Raw genomic sequence first — 25537 nt, 5'->3', positions numbered from 1 at the left:
ACAATGACTTTAAAAAAAAAAATTGAAGTGTGCTCACTGTGCCCTGTTACCGCCGAAGGGCAGATCTTTTGAAGTGAGTCTGAAGGGTGTAAGACATTACCGTCTGTACCCTGCATGAACACGTGTCAGGTTTTCCCATTAATTACATAAACTATGGTGGCCCGGAACAGTCTTCTAATCTGTTTCACTATCATTTCAAGACGGACCAAAAATATATACCATATGCTCACATAGCAGTGTTGTCAACTTAGTGACTTTTATCAGAAAAAGCTACTTTTTGGATATCTTTCATTTTTCAGAATGAATGGTGCTTGATGTTGTCGCAGTGCCCTTGCTGCTAGTTCCTGCTAGTGCTGCACTGCTAGATAATGTATAACTTGCAAAACTTTAACTAAATGTAACAAAAACTTATAAATGTTAAAGGGGACATCTTACAAGACAAATAGAACTGTAATTTATTATACCTTATGCTAAAATTGCCATTTTGTGGGTGTAAGCAAAGGTGTGTCCTTTTAAATGCAAATGAGCTGATCTCTGCACTAAATGGCAGTGCCGTGGTTGGATAGTGCAGGTTAAGGGGCGGTATTATCCCCTTCTGACATCACAAGGGGAGCCACATTTCAATTATGTGTTTTCTCACATGCTTGCAGAGAATGGTTTACAAAAACTAAGTTACTAGGTTGATCTTTTTCACATTTTCTAGGTTGATAGAAGCACTGGGGACCCAACTATAGCACTTAAACATGGAAAAAGTCAGATTTTCAAGATATGTCTTCTTTAAAATTGTTGTATTTAATACTTACAAATAGGTGTTGTGTAAAGGCCTTTTGCAAAGAAATTCAGTTCCTCATTTTATTCATTGTGGACTATGCTTATGTTTGTGTTTCTTACCTCAGTGCCCTTTATGTAAAAAATTCGGTTCCTCATTTTTTTTCATTTTGGACTATGCTTACGTTTGTGTTTCTTACCTCAGTGCCCTTTAAAAAAAACACTGTTGGAACTCGCACATGCGACTTCATTTGACCCAGAACCCCTGTCCTTGAATCATATCCAGGTCTTATCTCATACCATCGCTCCATACGTGTAGCTCAGCAGCTTGGAATTTTGTTTAGCCCAGACTTTTTAAATTATTCCTGTTTGTTTTCGGTTTCAGGGCTCAAAGACGTTGGAGGCAGATGGGGAGGAGGAAGAAGATGAGGAAGAAAATGGTTTGATCCAGCCAGCTCAAGTCTTTGCACCCAAAAGTCTGATTATGGTCTCCAGGCTGGATTACCCAGAAATATTTAGGGTAATCTGAAACACAAATGTTTGGTGACACGTGTAATGATTCTCATTCTTATTCACATCATTCCACTCGTTTTTCCGCTAGAGTACTTTGCTTCCTCTTCATTACTATAGTGAATAAAAACTAATACTTGTAGCAGGTGTTTCGGTAAGGTTGCCAGAATATAAACAATGTTCAGTGAAGTTCAATTAAGTTTATTGATTATTCATTACGTACGTTTTTTAATGTTTAGACTACCATCAACTTTTATAGCCGTAGACTATGCGTAGGCTGTACGTAGCTGTGCAAAGCCTGACGTGCATCTCGCCAAAAGTTTAACAACTCATCCGTTCTACACGGATCGTAAGCGCTGTGATTGGTCCGTTAGAACCTCTCCCGTCAGTTAAAAAATATTCCTTCATAGGCATTTCCGCTTGAGACTGTGGGTTACACACGTGGATACTGCCTACTAGCGGTCTGCATGTGTAATTGCACGTTGTCGCGGACGACGATGCATAAGTGTATATAAAAACGAACGCAGAGTCTATGCCATAGGACCTATGCAGAACTATAATGAGCCCTTTACAGTTATCTTAACCATACAGTTAGTAGCTGTCCATGTTGATGCTCAGATTTTTAGCTGTGAGGGACAATTTACATGCCATAAATATTTTTTAAGAGCTCTGAAACACTATTTTAATTATATATAGACATACATTTGTTGTCTCTGTGTGACAATGTGCTTTTTGTTCTTATTCACTTTCTTTCATTTTGATGGCTTTAGGCCTAGAAAGTAGCCATGTGAAATCATGGCAAGAAAAGCAATAAGCAAGGGTCAAACTGTCATTTGTAATAGGAATTTAAAGCATGCGTTATTGTCCAGTTCCTAATAAACTAACCAGCCAACTTGGCCAGTAACTCGGCCATTTGACTCTTGGCTTATCTGGACTGTAGCAATGTATACCAAACTGCAGTTGAAATCTTGCTGAAACCCAATGTATCGACAACCCAAAAGCCTTATTGTTTCAATGTCTAAATAGGGATCGCTGGTACATAAGCTGAATTGGATTCAGGTTCATTTTTCCGCTGGGAAAATCCTGCTAGGTATTGATGGTCACATCCCTTAAATCATTAAAGTCAAAGATTTATGTCTTCTTGGAGAATAACCACAGGGATTGAAGAAACAGAGGACTATCACAAGAGCTCCAAGGCAGGAAATCCACTCCATCCAAAGTTTCTGGCAGATTGCTTTAGTTTTATATTTTTATTATATTTTTTGTTCTGGCCTACATTCATGAATTTGGAATGAGCTGTGCACAGGAATTTGTTGTTTTTCTTGGGAAAGGACCAGATATTTACAGTTACACAACATTTCTCTTTCGTTTTCATTATGCTAGACTAATAAGGTCTTGAAATTAAAATCTGCTGGTATTTATTATTAGGATTTTTTTTTAGTTATTCTAGATTTGCAAATTTTTTGTGATTGTTGCAAGCAAAAATCCTTGATCTTGCGGCACATTTTCTTGAAAAATGTGTTGGAATATGCAGGATATTTATGCAATTTTATGCGATAAAAAACAGTTTTCAGCTTTTGCAGCTTTTCAATGATGTTCACGTCACATAATAACGTAACTTCATAACGTTCCCATGGCAACATGGCTGCGCTTGTGTGAGGTAAATGCAACATTTTTCAACTTTCTGCTAAGAAATATGAGATTTTTGCTACGAAAAAGCGGGGATTATGAAATCATTCAAGCCCCCGCATATTTTACGCATGGAGATCTGCAATTAATGCTGCGAAAGTGCTGCGTATTTGAAAAATGCATCCCCCACATAAATATGCGTATTTTGACTGATTATGCGTTAAATCATGAGATCGCATAATTGCAATTGATTGGTAGTTACAATATTGGTAGGGATTCGAACCATTAATCCGAAATATTGTAATTTCTTTTGCTTGTTGAGGAGAGGTGCAGTATTACATTGATGCGAAGCTCTTTACAACATGTATTTAGCTCGTCGTGTGTGGCTCGTCATGTCAAAATATGTGTTTGGCGCGTCAAGTAAACCTATGTGCATCATTTGTCAAAATGCGTGTCTGCTGCAGACAGTGTGAAGGGATTTATGATAAAAGAGTATCATCTATAAGTATAATCTACTTTGCCAGATACTTGCCTAATCTCATATGTTATCAGAGTTTAGCGTCTCTTTTATCATAAACCCTTTCAACGCGTGTGCAGCAGGCACTTATTTTGATATGATGCACATGATTCACATGACGCAATGTTGAATAATAAAATGGATGAATGCATAGATTTATAATAGACCAGAATAGCAGTTTATGTGGAGAGGGCTTTTTACATGGGCTTGTAAGCAGGCACCCTACCAACATAGAACATTCAAAATGTGTTTTTTGTGTGTGAATAACGTTTTTGTGTTGTTTCCTAGGGCTGCTTGGGATTGATCTATACTGTATACATCGACAGTATGAACTTTCCTCTGGAAGGTCTGGTTGCCAACCTCTTCACATGCTTTGTTCCACCGGCTGGAGGTGCTCAGGTCAGACATCAGACCCATCTTTCTCTGTGAACCCTAGAAATGATCGAGTTAGCCGGGATTCATTTGTTTGTTGGTGTGCAACTTTGTAATGGTGTCTGATATATCATATGGCTTTTCCCTGGACCACAAAACCAGTCGTAAGGGTCCATTTTTTTGAAACCTGAGTGTGCAAAAAATCTAAATATTGAGAAAATCTTCTTTAAAGTTGTATTAATGAAGTTTTTAGCAACATATATTATTAATGATAAATACATTTATATCTATGTACGGTATGGAGTTGAGGTTAGGAAATATTTTCATGGAAATGATCTTTACTTAATATCCTAATGATTTAAATAAAAATGGATCATTTCACCCCATACAATGTATTTTTGGCTATTGCTACAAATATAAATGTGCTACTTATAATTGGTCCAGAGTCACATATACATCTTGCTCTCTGAGAGTTTTGTCTGCTTCAGTGTTATGTTTGTGAATTTTTTTTTTTATGTGGCAGCTGTGATCAAATATGCCCCCAAAATGTGTTTTCTTTTTAAACAGTTTTTATATCCACCCCTCTTTATTGTACACTACACTCACATAAATCCAACTCGGTGACTAAATCACGCCATTAGATGTTGTTCAGCAATTTACGAATTGGTTTCAAGGGAAATATATAAATGCACAAGTTTAGCAGGATCCCATCTTGAATTCCCTAGCATAATATTTTTTTTCAAAATTGTTTCAAAATTCCTCCAGAATCTATTATTTCTCCCAGCTGGAGTGTGGTTTCCTGATGATTAAATAGGATACAAGTTATAAACCTCAGGAGAGCAACATATTCATCTTTTAAAGTGACTCTAACACAATCCTCTAGGAATGTGTTATGGGTCATTCTAGGCCTCAGCTTCAGTTTGCATTTATTATGTTCATCATTAAACCCACTAGATTGACCCTGTGCGTCTTATTGGGTCTAAGCAATAGACCAACATAGCTTCGGCTTACATAGACAGCTTTCTTTTAAGACAGCTGGTGCCATAGTTATGGCAGATATAATGCATATATGAGATAAAGGTACATTAACATCAGCACAAAGTCATAAATACGTTCACGTGTTAGTGAGAAACATGGCAGAATGTGTAGTTGATGGTAAGCTTTTTTCTCTACGACAAAATAAACTGCACAAAACATTATAGCATTGTAATTTACCAGTTTTGTGTTGAAAGCGGGTTTAAAGCAGATTTATAAATTAAAAACATATTAACCCTTTCCCCGCCATTGACCATTAAACTCGTCAATTAAGAGAAAACGCTTCCCTGCCAATGATGAGTTTTTCCAGCAATCCGTATTTCTGCTGTTTTCCACCAGTTGGGGCTCTTACCCAACTTATAAAACCCAGAATTCCCTGAGGACAAACAGTTCAAACCATAGAAATTATCTACATAGACACCTCATGACGCACTGGAACGTATGCAGCGCCGCCGCAATATTGGATGGGTCTCCTCAATCTATGTAAGCACCAGAGTCAATTCGGGTCAGTGGTGAGAAACCAACTATGCCCGTATTTTGTCCATCTTACAGTTGCAATGACTGGCACAGTATTGATACCAGATCGCATCGGATTACCTTTCATAAGAATGATTGAAAAATAATTACGTCATCGCAACTAACATTACTTACATGTGAAAATCTGGTAACATTTTTGGAGATATGATTATTGTACTTGGGGATGCACCTTCCTGAGTAGAAATAAATGTAGGGGGTGCATTGGGGACCCATCCAAGATGGCGGCCGCGGTGATATGTCAGCTCCAATAGGCAGCGTCTATGTATATAATGTCTATGGTTCAAACTCTGTGTATGTGTTGAGGATTGCTCTGAATCGTATCTCTATCAAACGTCCTTCACAAAAATGAAATTATCCCAGCTTTTTGCTCAAAATTTAATATATTTAAAAGGTGATAAAACTTAAGGTGAAACTTAAAAAAAACAGATGGTCTGTTCTTTCATTTGATATATTGTATGTTTATATATTTAGAGAAGAACATTTTCTGGAAGGCATTAAACTTTTGTGAAAATAATAAAAAATGTTGGCTCTGGCTGGCAAGTTTTTAAGAAACCCTGGCAGGAAAAAAGTTAATGCAAAACACACTTGATGCACATTGTTTGCTTTTTATTCATTCTCTATTTTCATGTGATTCGTTAAAAGAAGTTACACTGCCGTCTTGCACAAAAAGTGACCTGAACTCGCCTATCATCCTTGCTAAATTTAATCTTACGTCCAGGTAACCACAACCTTGATATTCACTAAGGAATTTGAAGGTCCAATGAGCTTTCAGTGTGCATTCAAGGTGTAAATGTTATCCATTTGTGTGTTCCTTTGGAATCAAACCCATTACCTTAATGTAACAAGCATCAGATGAGCTACATATCCTATGGAAATGCTTTTGTTTGTTATTAATGCATTTGAATGACCCGAAAATGTGTGTTCATGTTTTCAGAAACTGTTTTCACTGGGAGCAGGGGACCGTCAGCTCATCCAGACACCTTTGAATGACAACCTGCCAATCACCTGCAAGAGTGTAGCCCTCCTCTTTCAACAGTTAGGTGTGTACCTTAACACAGCATATTGTGTAGTGTATATATTGTACAGTATACTGTGTATTTACAGGAAAAATCTATATTTCATCTATGGCAGCTCAGAGCAGTCTGACGCATTTTTTATCTTTTCCATATTTATGCAGACACCTCCTGTCCTTTACAGTTCCGCTCAATGTCTCTTCCTGTAAACATGTTTTTGTGCAGGACATTCATACTGTATGAGCATAATAATAGAGAAGAGCAAGGCAATTGTAACACTATCTACGTTGCCAGACAATTAACTATAAATCTAGATCTACACAAGTGGATTTGTGACATTGGTTATTTAAAAAAAAAGAATTGGATCAGGTTTTGCATTCCATGCAAAAAGTTACCAGTTTACATTTTTACATCAAATGTTCTTTCTGAATGATTATATCAAATGCAGATAATAATTTTTGTGAAGAACTCGTGGTCTCTTCTGGACCTTTGGCATAATTTTAAGTGGTGTATGACATCCACTTTCATAAAAATAATATCATGATTATTTACTCACTCCCATGTCATCAAAGTTGTTTGTCTTTATTTGTTTGGTCGAGAAACATTAAGCTTTTTCAGAAAAAACATTCCAGGATTTTTCTCAATTTAATAGACTTTATTGGACCCCAACAGTTTACAGTTTCATTGCAGTTTAAAATTGTAGTTTCAAATACCAAACCCATAAGGGTCTTATCTAGCAAAACGATCATCATTTTCAGCCAGCAATATATAAATATGCACTTTTAAATAGGGCTGTGACGGTGGCAGTGTTTTACTACCGCGATGGTAATGCACAACTTCCTTGCATGTGCACATTGATGCATATAGGTCTTATACATAATGCATACATATATTTTGAATTATTAAAATGTAAACGAGGATCAGACATATAGTTTTTAACAAACTTGCATGTTCACAGGCGCTAAATTCTTTCTCCGCCGGTGGGTGCTCGTCACAGCGTCAAGCAATGCTTGGGTTACTTAGCAACGAAAGACGGTCTGAAGACGCCCCTTATTTATTTGCGTAAGCACATAGAAAGATCACGCATCACATATGTAGGGCCCTATAAAATCCGTTTAATTTTTCCTAAAGTCTGTTTTATATTTTCCCAAATTCCGTTTCTCCATTTTAATTTTAGCTAATTCCGTTTTATCCGTTTTAATTTTTGGCAATTATTTTTTTTACCCTTTACTGTTATTAAAAGAGTGTGCCTTTAATGTTGATGATTAAAATGTAAATGATTTGGGGAAAAACTGGATAACACGATTACTTAATGACTTTTAAACATGCATTTACACACGCACATACACACGCGCGCACACACGCACACAACTCAATTCAATGCATTGTTTAGTGTTGTTGCAGAAGGCTACAACAAGGTGTCAAAGCAGTGGTGCCTTCAGAAGTGCCTTAAACACATCGGTCCAGCGGAACGCGATCCATATTTTATACACAATCGCTTGAAATGCATATAACTTTACAAACATACAAAGGATATTGATCTGACAGCATGAGCGCGCAGCTCTTTGCACATGCGAGCGAAAGAGAGACAGAGAGCGGCGCCATGATGCAGATGATTATATTTTATATGCGAGGGATAGTTAGTTTGCCTCAGCTCGCTTGAAATGCATAAAACTGAACAAATACATGAGGATTTGTGTTCGGACTTCGGACAGATGCGAGAGCGCGTGCACGTGAGAGAGGTGCAGTGAGATAGACGTGGATGAGAGAGTGCAGGTATCTTTGCGCTCACCGTGAACAGAATTTTGACAAAACTTACAAAATAACAGTTCTCCGGTCACATAAAAGTCACGTGGGAACTGCTCAGAACTACGTATGTGCTTAGCGTCGAACTTCTTAATTTTTTCGCTGACGAAAGCAGAGTCGTGGAGAGCCGCTTCGCCATGGTTTCAGTGTTTTGGAGGGGGTCTGAAACGACGGGAGGGGGTGCGTTGCCCAGATTTACTTCCCCCGGTCTGCATTTCCCCCAGAAATACGTTCTTCTCCCTCACAAAAAACGTATTTTATTTAAAATATGTAAAATTCCGCGTTAACACTAGATTCCGTGTTAATTGCCAATTCCGTGATCGTGGAAATTATAAGGCCCTGCATATGTGAAATGCACATTTGCGGACCATTTTAAACAATAAACTGACACTGACATTAATTTGTGTTAATTTGACATTAAAACTGCAATTGTAAATTGCATTGAAACTGTTGAGGTCCAATAAAGTCTATGAAATGTTTTCATCAAAAAACTTAATATCTTCTCGACTGAACAAAGAAAGACATCAACATCTTGGATGACATGGGGGTGAGTAAAATATTGGGATCTTTTTTATGAAATTGGAATATTTCTTGAAGTACCTTTAAAGGCGGAGTGCACAATTTCTGAAAAAAAAAACGCTTTGGAAAAGGGAGTCGGGACGACTACCAAAACACACTTGTAGCCAATCAGCAGTAAGGGGCGTGCCTTTTAATCAACATCGTTGCCTGGATTGCGTTTGTGTGGGGCGGGTCTATCAAAAGAAGGTCCAGATTCTATTGTGGTAGGGGCGTGTTTGTTTAGTTGATTTCAAATATCAACACTGGCTTCCAAACAGTTTGCACTCCGCCTTTAATATAAATACACTTAAAAGTTGTTGTATTTAGATTCACTTCTGGTGTTTCTTTTAACTATATAACTGAGGTTAATCCATAATTCACTGAATAATCTTTTGTTCAAGCCCCAATAAAATCAAAATGTAAGTTTTTAGCTTTTAGTATGATTATGTTAGCCCATGGGTCTTCAACAGGGGGTCCGGGGCCCCTTGGGGGTCCGTGGTGGTATTACTGGGGGTCCCCCAAATATTATTTGAATTCATTTTTTTTATGAAATTAGGCATTTATCAAAAATGCATTAATAAACTAATAACACAAATGATAAAAAAACTTGATTGAAATGAATGTTCCCATATATAATATAATACTTTATTAAAATAAAGGTGCCCTGATATGTAGTTATTTAAAATGTAATTTTAAATGCAAATGTAAAAGTATGTTAACAGTATGTGAATATGTATACAAAAAAGATAATTTTATATATTTGTAATGTAATCATCAAAACAAAAAATATCAATCCAGTTTTAATTTGATACATTTATTGGGGGTCCTTGGTCCGCCTCTCTATCCAATAAGGGGGTCCTTGGACTGAAAAAGGTTGACGACCTTTGTGTTAGCCTATAAGCCACAGTGGTACGAAACAGACAAAATTCACATTGATACAAGATATAATCATTCAAAAAGTTTGTCATATGGGCCAAAACAAATCTAGAATTTTTGTGACATCATTCTGCACTTAAGCTTCTCATCTAATTTCCTGTCCAATTAAATGCTCTTTACAATCTGAAGTGTTCTGGAATGCGCAGCGTTTTTCGATGTCTTGACGTCATTTCTTAACCGCAAGAGGAAGTCTGTGGAAACATATCGGGTAGCCCCTCCCCTTTAATAATTTTAGGGATGCGACAGGCCCTGACTTTACTAAAGGGGAGGGGCTACTCAATATGTGACTTCCCATTGACTTCCTGTTTCGATTAAAAGACGTCAACACATCAAAAACTTTGTGCATTCCATGGCACTTCAGCGAGGACTTGAAACTGTTTTCCTGTTTTTTAAAACAAATGTTTTCTTTGTGCTTGATGTGTTACTTGATGTAGCTTCTTTGCGGTTGGGTGACTTCTGATTGGCTGCACCTTGCATCCTCTATGCAGAAGTACACAAAAACAATTCTTTCCAATCAAAGTTTTTTTCCGAATTTCGAGTGCACACATGGTTTTGAAAGCATTCAATCAAATCTGTTTTGCGAGAATTTGTCATACAAAGACAAAAATAAGTTTCGAGCAGTTTGCACGTTTCTCATTCCTCAAGATGAACATAATTTGCTTATGAAAAGCGCCAATGCATTGCAGTCTGATGTAATGAATGTTTCAGTTCTGGATGTCCAGTGTTCAACACGCAGGATTTGGAGAGACACGCACACGGTCATTCACATGCACGCAAAGTTTTCCTCTTGATATGATATGTGCGGCAATAACACGGTCCAGCTGCGGTCCTTGACATTATTACTTTCCAAATCCTTTTGTCAGTTCAAATAAGCAGATTTTTCAAATAGCACAAACACAACACATCGCACAAGACTGAAAACATGAGGCCTTGTCTGCGATTCTTAATCTGGAACATAAAAGCTAAGGATTTGATTAGGCAGTCAATATTTTCTTTATTTTGTGATGCATTTGTGTTTCGTGTCATTTTATGTCATCTATTCTGTGATCACAGGGTTTAATATTTTAAGACCCGGTCATGATTTATTTTCAGCAAAATGCGACTTGAACTGTTGAACTATTCATCTTAAAAGTGGGCTTATTTATTTGACCGTGTTTCATTTTGAGCGATTGCTGTGCATCACTTTAATAATACAAAACAATCCCGTAAGAGTGGGTTTACGTCAGATCAACCAAATTTGTGTTGCTTTATGTCATGTGACCATCTCCTATCCAAATTGCGTTGTTACCACAGATTACCAATTCACATTAAATCAATCAGCACCAAATTTGGTGCCCGAGAATGCATCTGGGCGCCATGCGAGAGTAAGCTATGAAAGTTAGGTAGAGAAATCGATCCTGTGACATGACCCTGCACAACAAACGCCAATGTGCTGAATTGTCACAAACGTTTATCATGTTCACATGCTTTTATGCCTCTGCAATTAAAACAGATCTCAATGAGATACTCGCACACTGTTTTTATTTTGTGCGCAAATTTGAAGTGTGTCCCTGGAAAGCTGCATGCAGATGCTGTCTAAGTAAACGGACATATTTACCCAAAATTATCTAAATGCTGTTATTTTCGCAAGAAAAATTTTTGTTACTACAGTGTAAAGTACCGGAAAAGGTGCCGCTGGGTACTGTTACCAGGTAGTAATTTTTAGGGCCATTATTATATTTTGCATTGACAATATTTCCCTTTCTATTGACCACTATCATTAACATAAAAGGATTATAGTGCAATTTAATACTATTGTTACTATAGGCCATCATAAACATCCAGGGCTCAACATAAAGGACTGCCCGGTGGCCCACGGCAAGCGTGAGAACAATCGGGCCAGTAAAAAGAATTGTCACTTGCCCGATCGGGCCAGCGCTTCACCCTCAGTCACTACAATATATTTTCATCAATGTATATAATTTAACATCTTGGAAGCAGACGTTTACTTGGGTACAACACGACAAAAGAAACGATGCAATAGAAGCGCTGCAATCTCATTTATTTAAATTGGAAATAACGCGTCATCGCACGTGTGTCCGATGAAACGTCTATATTCGCAAGTGCATTAAAAATCTACTTAAATAAGTGACGATTGTATAAACACTTGCCTACTTTAGGTCATCTTTTGGCGGACCACTGGGGGCGTTTGTAACTATGGTGTATATATATATATATATATATATATATATATATACATACATACATACATACATACATACATACATACATACATACATACATACACACACACACACACACACACACACACACACACACACACACACACACACACACACACACACACACACACACACACACACACATACACACATACACACATACACACACACATACACACACACATACATGCACATACACATACACATACATACACATACATACACATACATACACATATATACACATATATACACATATACATATATACACATACACACACACACACACACATATATATATATATATATATATATATATATATATATATATATATATATATACACATATATATATACACATATATATATACACACATATACACATTAGAGAGAACTCTCTTTACTTTCGTACAGATTACATAAACAGGCAACTTTCTTTAGGCACAAATATCATGTTTGTTTGACAAGTATTGGTGGAGTATCAACTGATTTTTGTATCGTGTTGAGAGAGAGTTGGCGGAGACAGAGATGTTTGTAACCACACCATGTTTATTTTTAAAAAATTTTTTTACAAAATCATAAAGTTTAATCATAAAAGGTGAATTGTGAATGTACACAAATAAAAGTAGACCCTTAACAGTTTCAAATGATGTCTTGCACGTAAGTGTATGATTATACATTATGGAGTATTTTAAGTTGATTCCGCTTTAATGAGGAAAAAAAATGCTCTTAAGGTGTTAATGCTCTTAATGGTCTCAGACCGGATTCTTTTAACATTGATTGTTTCATCAGTCCATGTAATCATACGTATACATTTATGCATTTGGCTGACGTGTTTAACCAAAGTGAATTGCAATGCATTTAAAGTTTGCATTTTATCTTGACATTTTTGCATTGGGAGATGCTTTTATCCAAAGCGACTTGCAGTGCATCACAAGTAACATTTTTCAGTATGTGTGTTCGAACTCTTGACATCTGCATTGCAAACGCAATGCTCTACCATCTAAGCTACAGTAACACAGATCAGTCTGCGCATTCACCCATGAATCAAACCCATGACCTTGACGTTTCTAGCGCGGTGCTCTAATAGTTAAGCCATAGGACCACTAATATAAAACCAGTTGGCACAGGCCTGAACTTGCACGTCAATATTAGGTTTGCTATCAAAAAGTGTTCGACAGAAACGCTTGCCTGTCAAACTATAAGCCTGTGTTTACTCCCAGCCTCTAATAGCACATTATTATCAGTCACTTTATCCTCTGTTTCAGAGATCGCAGAGGACTGATGGCATGTCTCTCTTACCGCAAAAAGCGGAGGAAAATGAACATGTTTGCTGTTATACGTCGGACTGTTTATTGTTTGCTGCTTTTTCTGTGCATGGGTCAGAAATGTGTAGCTGTTCCAATAGATAAGTGCCTTTCACAAGGTCGGGGTGTTTGACTGGACGCCTCACAAATAAGATTGCAAAATGTGTTGTTGTGTTTTTGGGTCGAGAAATGACACTGACATTCCATCACAGAAGAGATATTAGTGGTGTCTATGGAGGTGGTGGCTTCATTTATAGATCACAATATCATGGAGACAGAAAGGGGTTAGCTCATTTGTTTTGGGGCCTGTAAGACACAAAGTTTATACTTTTCTCTTACTTTCTTTAAGTGTCTTGCATGTATGCATTTGTGTTATAATGAACCATATGAAGGCTTTTTGGACTAGTCGTCGTAAAAAAGTTTGGCAAGTGACGCAATTACGATGATTTATTATTACATCTCTGAAATAGATTGAATGGAACGACAAATATGCAATTGACAAACGTCTGTTTGCTCATTCAGGTATCCGCTCAACAGGACAGACTATGCGATTTTTCATATCTTGTTCCTGTTTATTGGTGCGTATCATATTTTGACACAGACATAATGGAAACGCTGACCCAGTCGAGCGGCGGATACGTCTGTTAATGGCTCACTGTCTCCATTTCTGTCGAGCGTGTGATTAATAGCCAGTGTGGTATGTTGATGACAAACAAAAACAGGAACTGTAAACTTTTATCTTTCGCCCTCCCCTCCGAGTTGAATTTGTATTCCATTTCTTAGTCATCACTCACTGAGCATTTTTGCTTTATCGCGATTTGATGAAAGTCGATGTGCGACAAGAAATTGGTTGTGACCTAATTGCGGGGCTGTTTGTCCTCCCGCTGTGTATTTATGATATTTACTGCACTGTACTCTAATTACTTCCAAATGAAATAACAAATCACTGTTATCCCTTAACAACCCCTTGGAGTTTGAATGGGTCTAGATTAAAGTCGAATTGTTGCTTAACATTAATACTTTGGGGTTTTTTTGGGCTGTTTTTCTGTCTTGCAGGAATCCAGAACGTTCTTAGCCTTTTTTGCGCGGTTCTAACAGAGCACAAGATTTTGTTCCACTCCTCCAGCTATCAGAGATTAGGAGAGGCCTGCCGTGCTTTGGAGTCCCTCATGTTTCCTCTCAGATACAGGTGGGTGATTGTCGGCTTACATCATTACATCATCTCATATTATTATCTAGATCAAAAGCAAATCTCATTTAATAGAAGTGCATTGTATGCTAGCATTGAAACTAAACTGCTGTGTATTGCAGTGGTTCTCAAATTTTTTCCATGGTGCGGCTCTCCCCACTTGTGCCCTTCGTGGCCCCCCAAAGAAAATGTATGACATAAAACATTATAAAACATAAAATTTGAATTAAACAAAAATATTAAAATATACAATGTAGTGCTGTTGGTTAGTAGCCTTATTTTTTTACCCTAGAATTTATGATAAAATAATGTGTTTTATAAAATGTCATAAAACGGCCCCTAGTTTGAGAACTACCGGTCATCTAAATATTACATTTGTGGGAGTGTATTTACTAATCGACACTTTATTTTTGAATGTAAATGTATATCAAAATGATGGCACTCTGGCTCAGTGTCGGTAAGTAAGATGATTTTTGTTTCTCGTGAGTAGTCATCATAGTATGAATACACACGAGAACCAGGTATTGTCTTACAAACCGTCGTGGAGCCAGTGTTGTTGAAGACTTCGAAACAACACCGCGTGCTACCATTTTTATCTATATTTGCTTACATTTAAATGCAACGTATTGATTCCTCAAATATCTTATTAAAGGGATAGTTCGTCCAAAAATGATATTAAACCCATGATTTACTCACCCCCAAGCTGTCCGAGTTGCATATGTCCATCGTTTTTCAGACAAACACATTTTCGGATATTTTATAAAATGTTTTAGATCTTTCAGTTGATTAAATGTAATGTTACGGGGTCCACGACCTTCAAGTCAAAAAAAAGTGCGTCCATCCTTCACAAATTAAATCCAAATGGCTCCAGGATGATAAACAAAGGTCTTCTAAGGGTAATCCGCGCGGTGTTGTTGTAGAAATATCCATATTTAAAACTTTATTAACGAAAATAAATACCTTCCGGTAGCGCCGCCATCTTAGTCGCGTCCGCATTCAGGATGAGAGCTTACGCAGCCTACGGAATTTGTCATACGTCACTAAGAAAAGTGCGTACACTACGCTAATAGTCTCTCCTGAATGCGGACGCGACTAAGATGGCGGCTCTACCGGAAGGTATTTATTTTCGTTAATAAAGTTTTAAATATGGATATTTCTACAACAACACCGCACGGATTACCCTCAGAAGACCTTTATTTATCATCCTGGAGCCGTTTGGATTCAATCTGTGAAGGATGGACGCACTTTTTTTGGACTTGAAAGTCGTGGACTATGGGTGGACCCCGTAACATTACATTTAATCAACTGAAAGATCTGAAACATTTTATAAAATATCCGAAAATGTGTTTGTCTGAAAAACGATGGACATATGCAACTCGGACAGCTTGGGGGTGAGTAAATCATGGGTTTAATATCATTTTTGGCCGAACTATCACTTTAGTACGCTCAAAATAAAAATCGTATTCTTTCACAAATGCATTGTTTTGTTTTAGAAGACATTTTTTTAACCCATTTGAGAATTAATAATATTTTGATGATGAAGGGCTCGAAATTGGGACCATTTTGGTCGCATATGCTCCTGAAATTGAATTGGTGTGACTTTAAAATATATTTGGGGGCATTTGTGTGAGTGCAAATAATTGTTGGGGTGCGACCTGCTTTAATTTCTTTACGAAACGTTTGCATACATTGTGGAATAATTAACAAACGTCTCAGAGAGACCAATGAGACTTTACATGGATGTCTCAGTTTCAAGCTGTTTTTAGCATCTAAGGACACAAATACATGAAGTTCATATTCAAAGATGCTGTCAGAGTTCACGCGGATTTCATTGAGAAATGCGATCTTTCAATACACACTGACAACCCATCATAATAAAAGTCTGTTTAACCTTAATGAAGTTGACAGAAATATATTACCATTGTATAGTAAAATCTACTTTTAAAATAATAAATTAACTATTTTAAACTATTTTTATTTCTTAAATAGTATAATCCCACTCAAAAGATTTGTAATTTCATTTTTTAATTTCAACAAAGTTTTGTTATGCAGCACGTTGACACAAACTAAAAATGCAATGTTCTGATTTAAATGTTTTTTTTTTTTTTAGAAAAGTTAAATTATTACATTTTATCAATTCCGTTTATTAAATATGCTTTTAAATAAGTGAAAAGTAATTAACATTGAAAGAAAATAAAAAGTGAAAATACAGAATCTAGAAATTAAAACAGAAAAAATGGGATTTGTAAAAATAAATGTGTATATTTATTAAATAACTGAATTTAAAATAAATAATTTAAAAAAAACATTAAATGGTTTATAAGGCCCAATGAATCTACACGTTTTACGCATAAGAGCTTGTTTAAAATGGCCCAAGCACAAGTCAAGTGCGTGGCAAATAATTTAAGATCAACTTTGATTGTTCAAGCTTTTAATCTTCAGGATGATGACGTTTTGGTGCTCCTATTATTTTTAATGGATGCTCCTAAATTTTTGCTGGTGCTCCTAACTTTTACAGCTCTTTTATGCATCCTCTTCAGAATTGCAAAGTGATGCTCATTTAATTTGTAAATAGGTCTATTTTTAGGATCTTGTACAACACTGTGTTCTTCCTTTGTGCTATGTGTTCAACAAGAACAGTATGCTATTAAGTTTTTCCTTGAAGTGATGATAACGGTTGCCTAACTTTTATTTTTACCACAGTTACCCCTACATTCCCATCCTCCCGTCTCGTCTACTGGAGGTGTTGAGCTCACCAACACCCTTCATCATCGGCGTACACTCCATGTTCCAGAACGAGATCCAGGAGCTGGTGAGCTCAAGTGCCTTACAGACTTCATTTCTCAAAATACCAAGAATATTTCTCAAAATAGATGCCGCTTTGTGACTCGTGCTCATTTCTGATTTGCTGTCTGTTTACAGCTTGATGTCATCATCGCTGACCTTGATGGAGGAACGATAAAGATACCCGAGTGTATACATCTCTCCCAGCTGCCTGAACCCCTGCTGTACGATACTCAAAAAATACTGTCCATGGTAAATAATACTCCAACTTAATCGTGATGCAAATATAATAATTGTGCACATGTTTTTATTTTGCCCCCTGAGATCTTTTGAAGTAAAATAACATTTGAGGTGAGGGGTAAATGTTAAATATTTCCTGCACTAAATGAAGGTCCCAGACTATATATAGAGACCAGAATATCAGCTTGGTACCCTAACATTCACAAAAAAAACATTTAGATGTCCTAGCATAAAAACAAATGTCCTAGCCTTGCATTTATGCATTTGCCAAATGCTTTTATCCAAAGTGACTTAGGATGCATGCAAGTTATACATTTTCTGTCAAAGTATTTGGGTTCCCTGGAAATCAAACCCACAAACTTTGGCATTGCTAACACAATGCTGTACAGACTGAGCTACATAAACCTATGAGCCCAGTTATGCCAAGGAAATAAATGTGAAAATCTAATATCGTATGCAGTTATTTTTGGTACTGCTGACGTAGATATTACACATTGTACTTATAAAAAAATAACTTGTTTCATAATCTTTATTAGCTAATCTGTACTTTTGAGCAACGATGCTGACCTGAGGCATTCCTTAAACTGTATTCGCACCATCCACCTCCTTTCCACAGATAACCAGATATTTTTTCACTATAAATATCTTCTGTTTCTTCCAGGTTTTGAACCCAGATTTGGAAGCAGCTGATAATGCCTTCCCTCCCCTGCGTACTTCTCCACCTAACCTCAAGCTGCTGGTAGGACCACCAATAATACCCACTTCATCTGCATGCTTTTGCAATCGCAACCTCGCAAAGTAACACGCGGAGTTCCAGAACGAGTGGCACGGAAAGCTCATATTGGGCCTTCGGGGGGCTGAAATATGCATTAAAGGAGTTTGAACTCCCCTCACATACTCGGTTTATTTTAAGACGAGCGAAAATCTTCACTCTGACTCATGCCTCCCTCAGATGTTCGTCTGGTATTGCTTACCCGTCTCTGATTCCTCCTCCTTTTGGCTCTTTTTTTACAGGATAAAGAGGTGAGGGCCGTCTTCCTGCGTTTGTTTGCACAACTCCTCCAGGGCTACAGGTCATGCCTGCAACTCATTCGCATCCATGCCGAACCCGTGATTCACTTTCATAAGGTGAGAGAGATGCGGATGGTTGATGAACTTGATGATGATTTCATACCTTCTTATGGGAAATCCATGTCGGGAATGTTACGATATTACGTTACCCTCAAAACACATACACAAGGTTAATTTTGTGGGTCTTTAATATATACTCCACAAAAAATCCAGATAATTTACTCACCCCCATGTCATCCAAGATGTTTACGTCTTTCTTTGTTCAGTCGAGCAGAAATTAAGTTTTTTGAGGAAACATTCTAGAATTTTTCTCATGCAGACATGATTATAAAAGGCAAACTGCAGTTGTCTATTCATTTTTTCGGCGGCTGTATTAAAAATGATTTCTACTTGTACACATGCAGTGAATTAAAATGCATCTTTATTTGACGCATAAGCCAAACTGAAAGTATCCTGACGGGAAAGTGGCTGTATTAAAAATGATTTCTACTTCTGCACATGCAGTGAATTAAAATGTGTCTTTATTTGACGCATAAGCCAAACTGAAAGTATCTTGACAGGGAAAGGGGGAAAAGTGATGCAAGTTTCAGAAAGTGATGCAAAATGCACGTCAAAAAGTGGTGCTACAGTAGGGGAAAGTGTGCATTTAAAACTGATCTAACCTTTTAGGGTATCACACAGCGGACAACTATTGTAGATGCCGCCTTCTTCTAATGTGGTACAATGCGGACGTGCTGTTTGCGACCCCCTGCATCTGAATGAACATACGTTCTATCTGACGTTATTGCTGTTGCGATATTCAAACATAAATGGGCTTTTTGATCATGCATCTTGAATGAACGAAAAATCTTATGCGAATATAACAAGATTTATAAAATTATCTGTCTGTAGTCTATCACTGGCTACGCGGCCCACCAGATGGCTCTGCTCTAAACTATCCCAACCAAATGCATAAGGGTGTTATCTAGCAAAACAATTGTCATTTTCGTCAAAAAATTCTTTAAAACCAAAACTTATCATCTTGCACTAGCAATGTGATGCACCAGAGCAACCTTACGTCTTATGTTACCAGGCGTAAGGTCACGTGTTGCATATGGGAAATGCACATTTGCGGACTATTTTAAACAATAGACTTACACAAAGACATTAATTAATATCATTCCACATGCAACAACATTGGAACGGGCCTCTTTTTCCACACTTGTAAACAGTTGAGCGGTTGTTTTGCATACTTCATGCGTGACCTTTCTATGTGATTAATTAATGCACAAGTTCCCGATGGTGCATCACACGGATAGTGCCAGACAAGAAGTTGTGGTTTAAACTTTCAAAGCGCACTAATTCGTATGTGGAATGACATCAGTTTTTTTATGCTGCTAACAATATCTACTGTCTACAAACATTAATAATATTTAAAAGGTGTACGGGTTTAGCATCAGTGTATGGTCTTTGTTTTGAGATACAGATGCTCTAGCATCATAAATGTAGTATTTTGTGACAGAAGTCCAGATGACAACATGCAAAATATACACGGGACTTCTTACCTTTGTGTTGATGTAACGATCGCGAGTCGAATTCAGTTTGTTTCAGATGTGTGAATAACCCATGAAAACCGTCTAATAGAATAAATCCAATGACCATTTTTGTCCACAAATGCGTATAATCCATGAAATATAGATATATAGTCTGTTGTTTACATCAGATTTCTCATGAACATCTTGTAATAGAATATAATATACAATATGTGGACTTTTTACGTCTTAACACTGTATATGAGATTACACTTTAGGTTCTAGTAACCACGTAAACCAGCGTTCAAACTTTGTTTCTAAAAGTAGGCGGGGGTATAATACATAATATCCAGACAGCGCTGTCAAAAATCATCTGACTCGCTCATTCCTCCAATGACTTCATGGAAAATATTGATGGACAATTGTAGCCAATTAGATAATGGATCCAATGATCTTTGTGTTACGTTTTATTTCCTGGTGTGGAAACTGCATTTTATATCCTAACATAAGGATAAATAATAATAAGAACGAACGTGTATGCATGTAAACAAAGACTTTCTGGGGGGGGCTAACTGGCACATAGAAATGGCACTGGTCTTACAAAAACCCTTACAAGAACCTCAAACGTGAAATATAACTTTTTTAGACTTGTGGCTTTGGGATCATTGCATTTCTAGGTTACACACATATATTAATAAAAAAGATATTATGGCATTGTAGAGCTGTAATCGGGCCTTAAAAGTTAGGCCCGAAATGACCGGAGCCCGACAGAATGCAGCCCGAACCCGAAAGTACATTTAGATTGACAGCTTTTTGAAAGCCCGAACCCGTTTACAGCCCGACATTATTTAAATGTGTGCACGTACACAGCTTTTGTCAAGAATGAGTAATTTACACAGGTTTAAACATGATTTATTAATGACTAACTAGGCTACACGTCACTTGGAAGTTGAAACAAAGAAAAATAAGTCATGTGTAACATCATAACATCTCATTCTAAATAGGCCTATGCAATACACTATAAATAGGCCAACATGACAATAAAAACAATTATTTCTTAATGAATTAAATTAAGATAATATATTCTGAATAAGATGGGTATTTGGGAATAACGAAATTAAGATAAAGGTTCTGCGGGATTTGCTTCGGCACTTTCTTTACATTAATGCCAACATTAGTCTATATTAGTCTATAAGACTAAGTAATATTTAGTTAAACATTGAAAAACCTTTACTCACCAAGATTAGGCTACATGTTTTTGTTGAGGAAAATTATTAAATCCACTGTAAATGACTTCAGCGTGGTCCTGCGCTTACTGATCTTGACTTGAACTTGACCGCTCATTTACAGCGCAAAGGCGGAGCGCAAGCCTGAGCCCGGCACGAGCCCGTGTAAAATGTTAGAAATGAAGCCCGGCGGGTTTGGACAAAGATCTTCAGCTCTATTCCAGTGTACTTCAGCCTCTAACGTTTTTAATTTTTAACTTAAAATAAATTTGAAACCTGGTAAATGAAGTTAGTTATGCGTATACTATCAATGGTTTAGTAAAAACATCCCTAAAAGTAAGTCTTTTCATGGTTTGGGCTAGAGTGGGGGTGCTTTTCAAAAGGTTAAAAGTACATATTTTTTAATACATTTTGGGGGGGGTGAAAATGACGATTGTTTCACTGGATAAGACCCGTATGCCTCGTTTGGGGTCGTTTAGAGCCCTTTGAAGCTGCATTGAAACCACTGAGGTCCACTATATGGAGTAAAATGTTTTCCTCAAAAAAATTAATTTCTTCTCGACTGAACAAAGAAAGACATAAACATCTTGGATGACATGGGGGTTAGTAAATTATCCAAAATTTTTTATGAAAGTGTGTTGCCTGGGTTCAAGCCATTGACCTTTTGCGCTGCTAACACAATGCTCTGCTACTAAGATATACAAGAGCAACTTTTAATTTTCATAAATAAATGGCATGTAAATATGTTCATTCAATGACCTTTCATTTCTTATTGTCTGCGAGACATAACACATTTTTTACTGTAGATTGGTTGATTTACCGCGTTATTTGTTTGACCTTAAACCTAAGTTAACTTGCACTTGTACAAACACCTGCCATAAACACGCAGAGCCAGACAATGAAAGTATAATCACGTAGATCTCCCTACATAAGCAATGAGCTTTGTATCTTCTTTCTTCACTTTGCTTTAATCTGCTCGCTTGAAAAACACAAAAAATGTTTGTTTAAAACTCTTTGGTCCATCTGAGCCATATGAAAAGAATTCAGCTTACATTTGCGATTGTTGTTTCACCTTGTTTTTGTTTGTGTCGGCCGACGTTTCCATGGCAGCGTTTTCGGTACACCCTCCTAAGGCACCCCACATGGCTCAGATTATCCAGAAAGAATGCTTTTTTTACCCCTCCTGAATTAACCGAGCATCCTCTGCCAAACACTCCAGCATTTTACCAGCATGTCTCATGACTTCAGAAAACAGAAAATCTGTTGCAAATAAACACATGCCCATCACAACTGATGCGTCTGGTGATACAGATAACAGGCATCTTCTGTTTAAAAACTCTCTCTGTATCATCGGAATCGAATGTGGCTCGTAGTTTGTGGCTGGATGGATTTCAAAAAGCTCATTTTCGGTAATCACTGACCTTTTTTTTCTCAAAGGCTGCCTTCCTGGGCCAACGGGGCCTGATAGAAAATGACTTCCTGACAAAGGTGTTGGATGGAATGGCCTTTGCGGGTTTCGTGTCTGAACGAGGACCTCCTTACAGAGCCTGTGATCTGTTTGATGAGGTGCAGTATCACTTTAACATCGTTTGCAAACTAACAGCTTCCTATAATCATTAAAAATCGATTTATTTATAATAGGAATTTTAAATATGTGACCCTGAACCAAAACCAGTAATAAGTGGCATGGGTATATTTGTAGCCAACAATACATTGTATGGGTCAAAATTATCATTTTTTATGGCAAAAATCATAAGGATATTAATTAAAGATCATGTTCCATAAAGATATTTTGAAAATTTCCTATTGTAAATATATAAAAAATGTATTTATTTTTAGTAATTTGTGTTGCTAAGGACTATATTTGGACAACTTTAAATGCGATTTTCTCAATATTTAGATTTTTTTGCACCCTCAGATTACAGATTTTCAAATAGTTGTATCTCGCCAAATATTGTCCTATTCTAAAAAACATTACAGCTTATTTATTCAGCTTTCAGACAATATATAAATCTTAATTTCCCAAAATGTACCCTTATGGCTGGTTTTGTGGTCCAGAGTCACATATATGGTCAGCCAATCATTTTTAAAGGGGTCATGGTATGAAAATCTGACCTTTTCCTTGTTTAAGTGCTATGATTGGGTCCCCAGTGCTTCTATTAACCTAGAAAATGTGAAAAAGATCAACCCAGTAACTTAGTTTTGGTAAACCATTCTCTGCAAGCACATGAAAAAAATTTTGTTGAAATTTGCCCCTCCTTATGATGTCATAAGGAGCTCTTATTATTATAATAATACCGCCCCTTAATCTGCACTATCCAATCACAGCATTGCCATTTAGTGCAAAGTGAGAGAAGGAAAATAATTCAGAGCACAATTGAGTTTCAATTTCAACAAACCACCATCATTGTGATCAGTGTTTGAATTTCATCCACTCATTTGCATTTTAAAGGACACACCCAAAACGGCACATTTTTGCACACACCTAAAAGTGCAAATTTTAACATGTTATAATAAATTATTTATATGGTATTTTGAGCTAAAACTTCACATATGTGCTATTGGGACATTAAAGATGTATTTGAGATCTTAAAAAAAGTCTTGTGACATGGCACCTTTAAAAATTAAACCTTGTTTGTATAGGATGCCGAGTTAAGGTGCGTGCACAAGCCTAGCCACATTGTCGCTGTGTGTCGCCCACCTCTTTCAATTATGTTGTTAGGGGGCATTCCAAATTTTGGTTGTTTTCGTAACAGTCATAAACAAACAAGTAACCGTCCACCACATAACTGATGAGACGGATGACATGAGATCCACTGCTTCACTTTTATTGGTGATCGCTCCTGAAAGTCTTTTGCATAAAATGTTACTTTTCTCAGCTTTGTTTTGTCTCTCGACACACCCACTTCCTGTCCAAATAGTTCTTGTAACTTCCATTAGAATTAATGAGTTGATATGACTCTGCACACAGTTTTAGTAAACAGTTGCCTGTTGCGAGGAACCCTGCTGTTATTTTAAAACAGTCTGTATTTTTATTACTACAAATTTCCCTGCAGGCTTTTGAAAATAGTTACGTGAGCTATCAAAATAATCCATTTGAAAAATTGTATCAAATCATAAACAAACCGGATCGTAATCGGATTGAATCATTGTCAGGGCAAATATTTACACTCTTTCTAAGTAACTAAGTTTTATTTTACGAGAAGAAGATGACAAATTAAGGATGTGGTTCACCATAGTCAAATTCCAGCTATTGTTTTGGATTATGTTAAATCAATCATATCAATTTGGGAAAAGGGTACTCATTTAAAGCACAGATTCACTTGTTTTTTTTTTGCATTAATCTGCTGTGTTTATGTTTTTTTTAGCTGGTAGCATTAGATGTCGAGAGCTTTAAGGAGGAAGATGAGAACCTGGGCAAGCTTCAGAAGCGCTTGAGGGAGTTATCTGAGCAGCTTTATAAAAACGTGAGCGATTTGCATCATGTCATCTTCAATTCCTTTTTATTTTCTTGTGCTCTTTTATTCTTTTATATACTTCTCTCAAGGTTTGTTCAGTAACGCTTCATCTCCTCTTCATTGATACTAAACCTAAAACGTGTGTTGATATTATTCAATGTTAGCATTCATTTTGTGGCCATTACTCAAATGATTCAATGACTTCTCAATGTTTAAGTACTATAATTGTGTTCCTAATTCTTGTATTAACCTAGAAAACGTGAAAAAGAACAACTCAGTAAATTTGTTTTGGTAAACCATGTGAAAAATAGGTAATTGATAATTTGGCTCCCCTTGTGATGTCAGAAGGGGATAATATCGCTCCTTATCCCAACCAAGCCACTGCCATTTAATGCAAAGATCAACTCATTTGCATTTTAAAGGACACACCCCAAAACGGCACATTTTTGAGAAATATATACACTCACCTAAAGGATTATTAGGAACACCTGTTCAATTTCTCATTAATGCAATTATCTAATCAACCAATCACATGGCAGTTGCTTCAATGCATTTAGGGGTGTGGTCCTGGTCAAGAGAATCTACTGAACTCCAAACTGAATGTCAGAATGGGAAAGAAAGGTGATTTAAGCAATGTTGAGCGTGGCATGGTTGTTGGTGCCAGACGGACCAATCTGAGTATTTCACAATCTGCTCAGTTACTGGGATTTTTACGCACAACCATTTCTAGGGTTTACAAAGAATGGTGTGAAAAGGGAAAGACATCCAGTATGTGGCAGTCCTGTGGGTGAAAATGCCTTGTTGATGCTAGAGGTCAGAGGAGAATGGACCGACTGATTCAAGCTGAT

The 25537-nt window shown here is 37.0% G+C and overlaps 1 protein-coding gene across 4 annotated transcripts in view; it reads left to right on the top strand.

Annotated features, from left to right (window-relative positions):
• Positions 1-25537, top strand: part of sbf2 (SET binding factor 2) — a 164582-nt gene that overhangs the window by 57554 nt on the left and 81491 nt on the right. For all 4 annotated transcript variants that reach the window (XM_065261509.2, XM_065261505.2, XM_065261504.2 and 1 more), the window contains exons 4-13: positions 1154-1288; positions 3713-3823; positions 6303-6408; positions 14267-14399; positions 17103-17211; positions 17322-17435; positions 18085-18162; positions 18438-18551; positions 22669-22797; positions 24600-24698. In XM_065261509.2, the coding sequence (XP_065117581.1) occupies positions 1154-1288; positions 3713-3823; positions 6303-6408; positions 14267-14399; positions 17103-17211; positions 17322-17435; positions 18085-18162; positions 18438-18551; positions 22669-22797; positions 24600-24698 (1128 nt within the window). The remainder of the gene's footprint in view (positions 1-1153; positions 1289-3712; positions 3824-6302; positions 6409-14266; positions 14400-17102; positions 17212-17321; positions 17436-18084; positions 18163-18437; positions 18552-22668; positions 22798-24599; positions 24699-25537) is intronic.

This window comes from Paramisgurnus dabryanus, chromosome 2, assembly GCF_030506205.2.
Source record: "Paramisgurnus dabryanus chromosome 2, PD_genome_1.1, whole genome shotgun sequence".
Classification (NCBI taxonomy): Eukaryota; Metazoa; Chordata; class Actinopteri; order Cypriniformes; family Cobitidae; genus Paramisgurnus; species Paramisgurnus dabryanus.
This window is presented reverse-complemented; position numbering and strand designations above follow the sequence as displayed.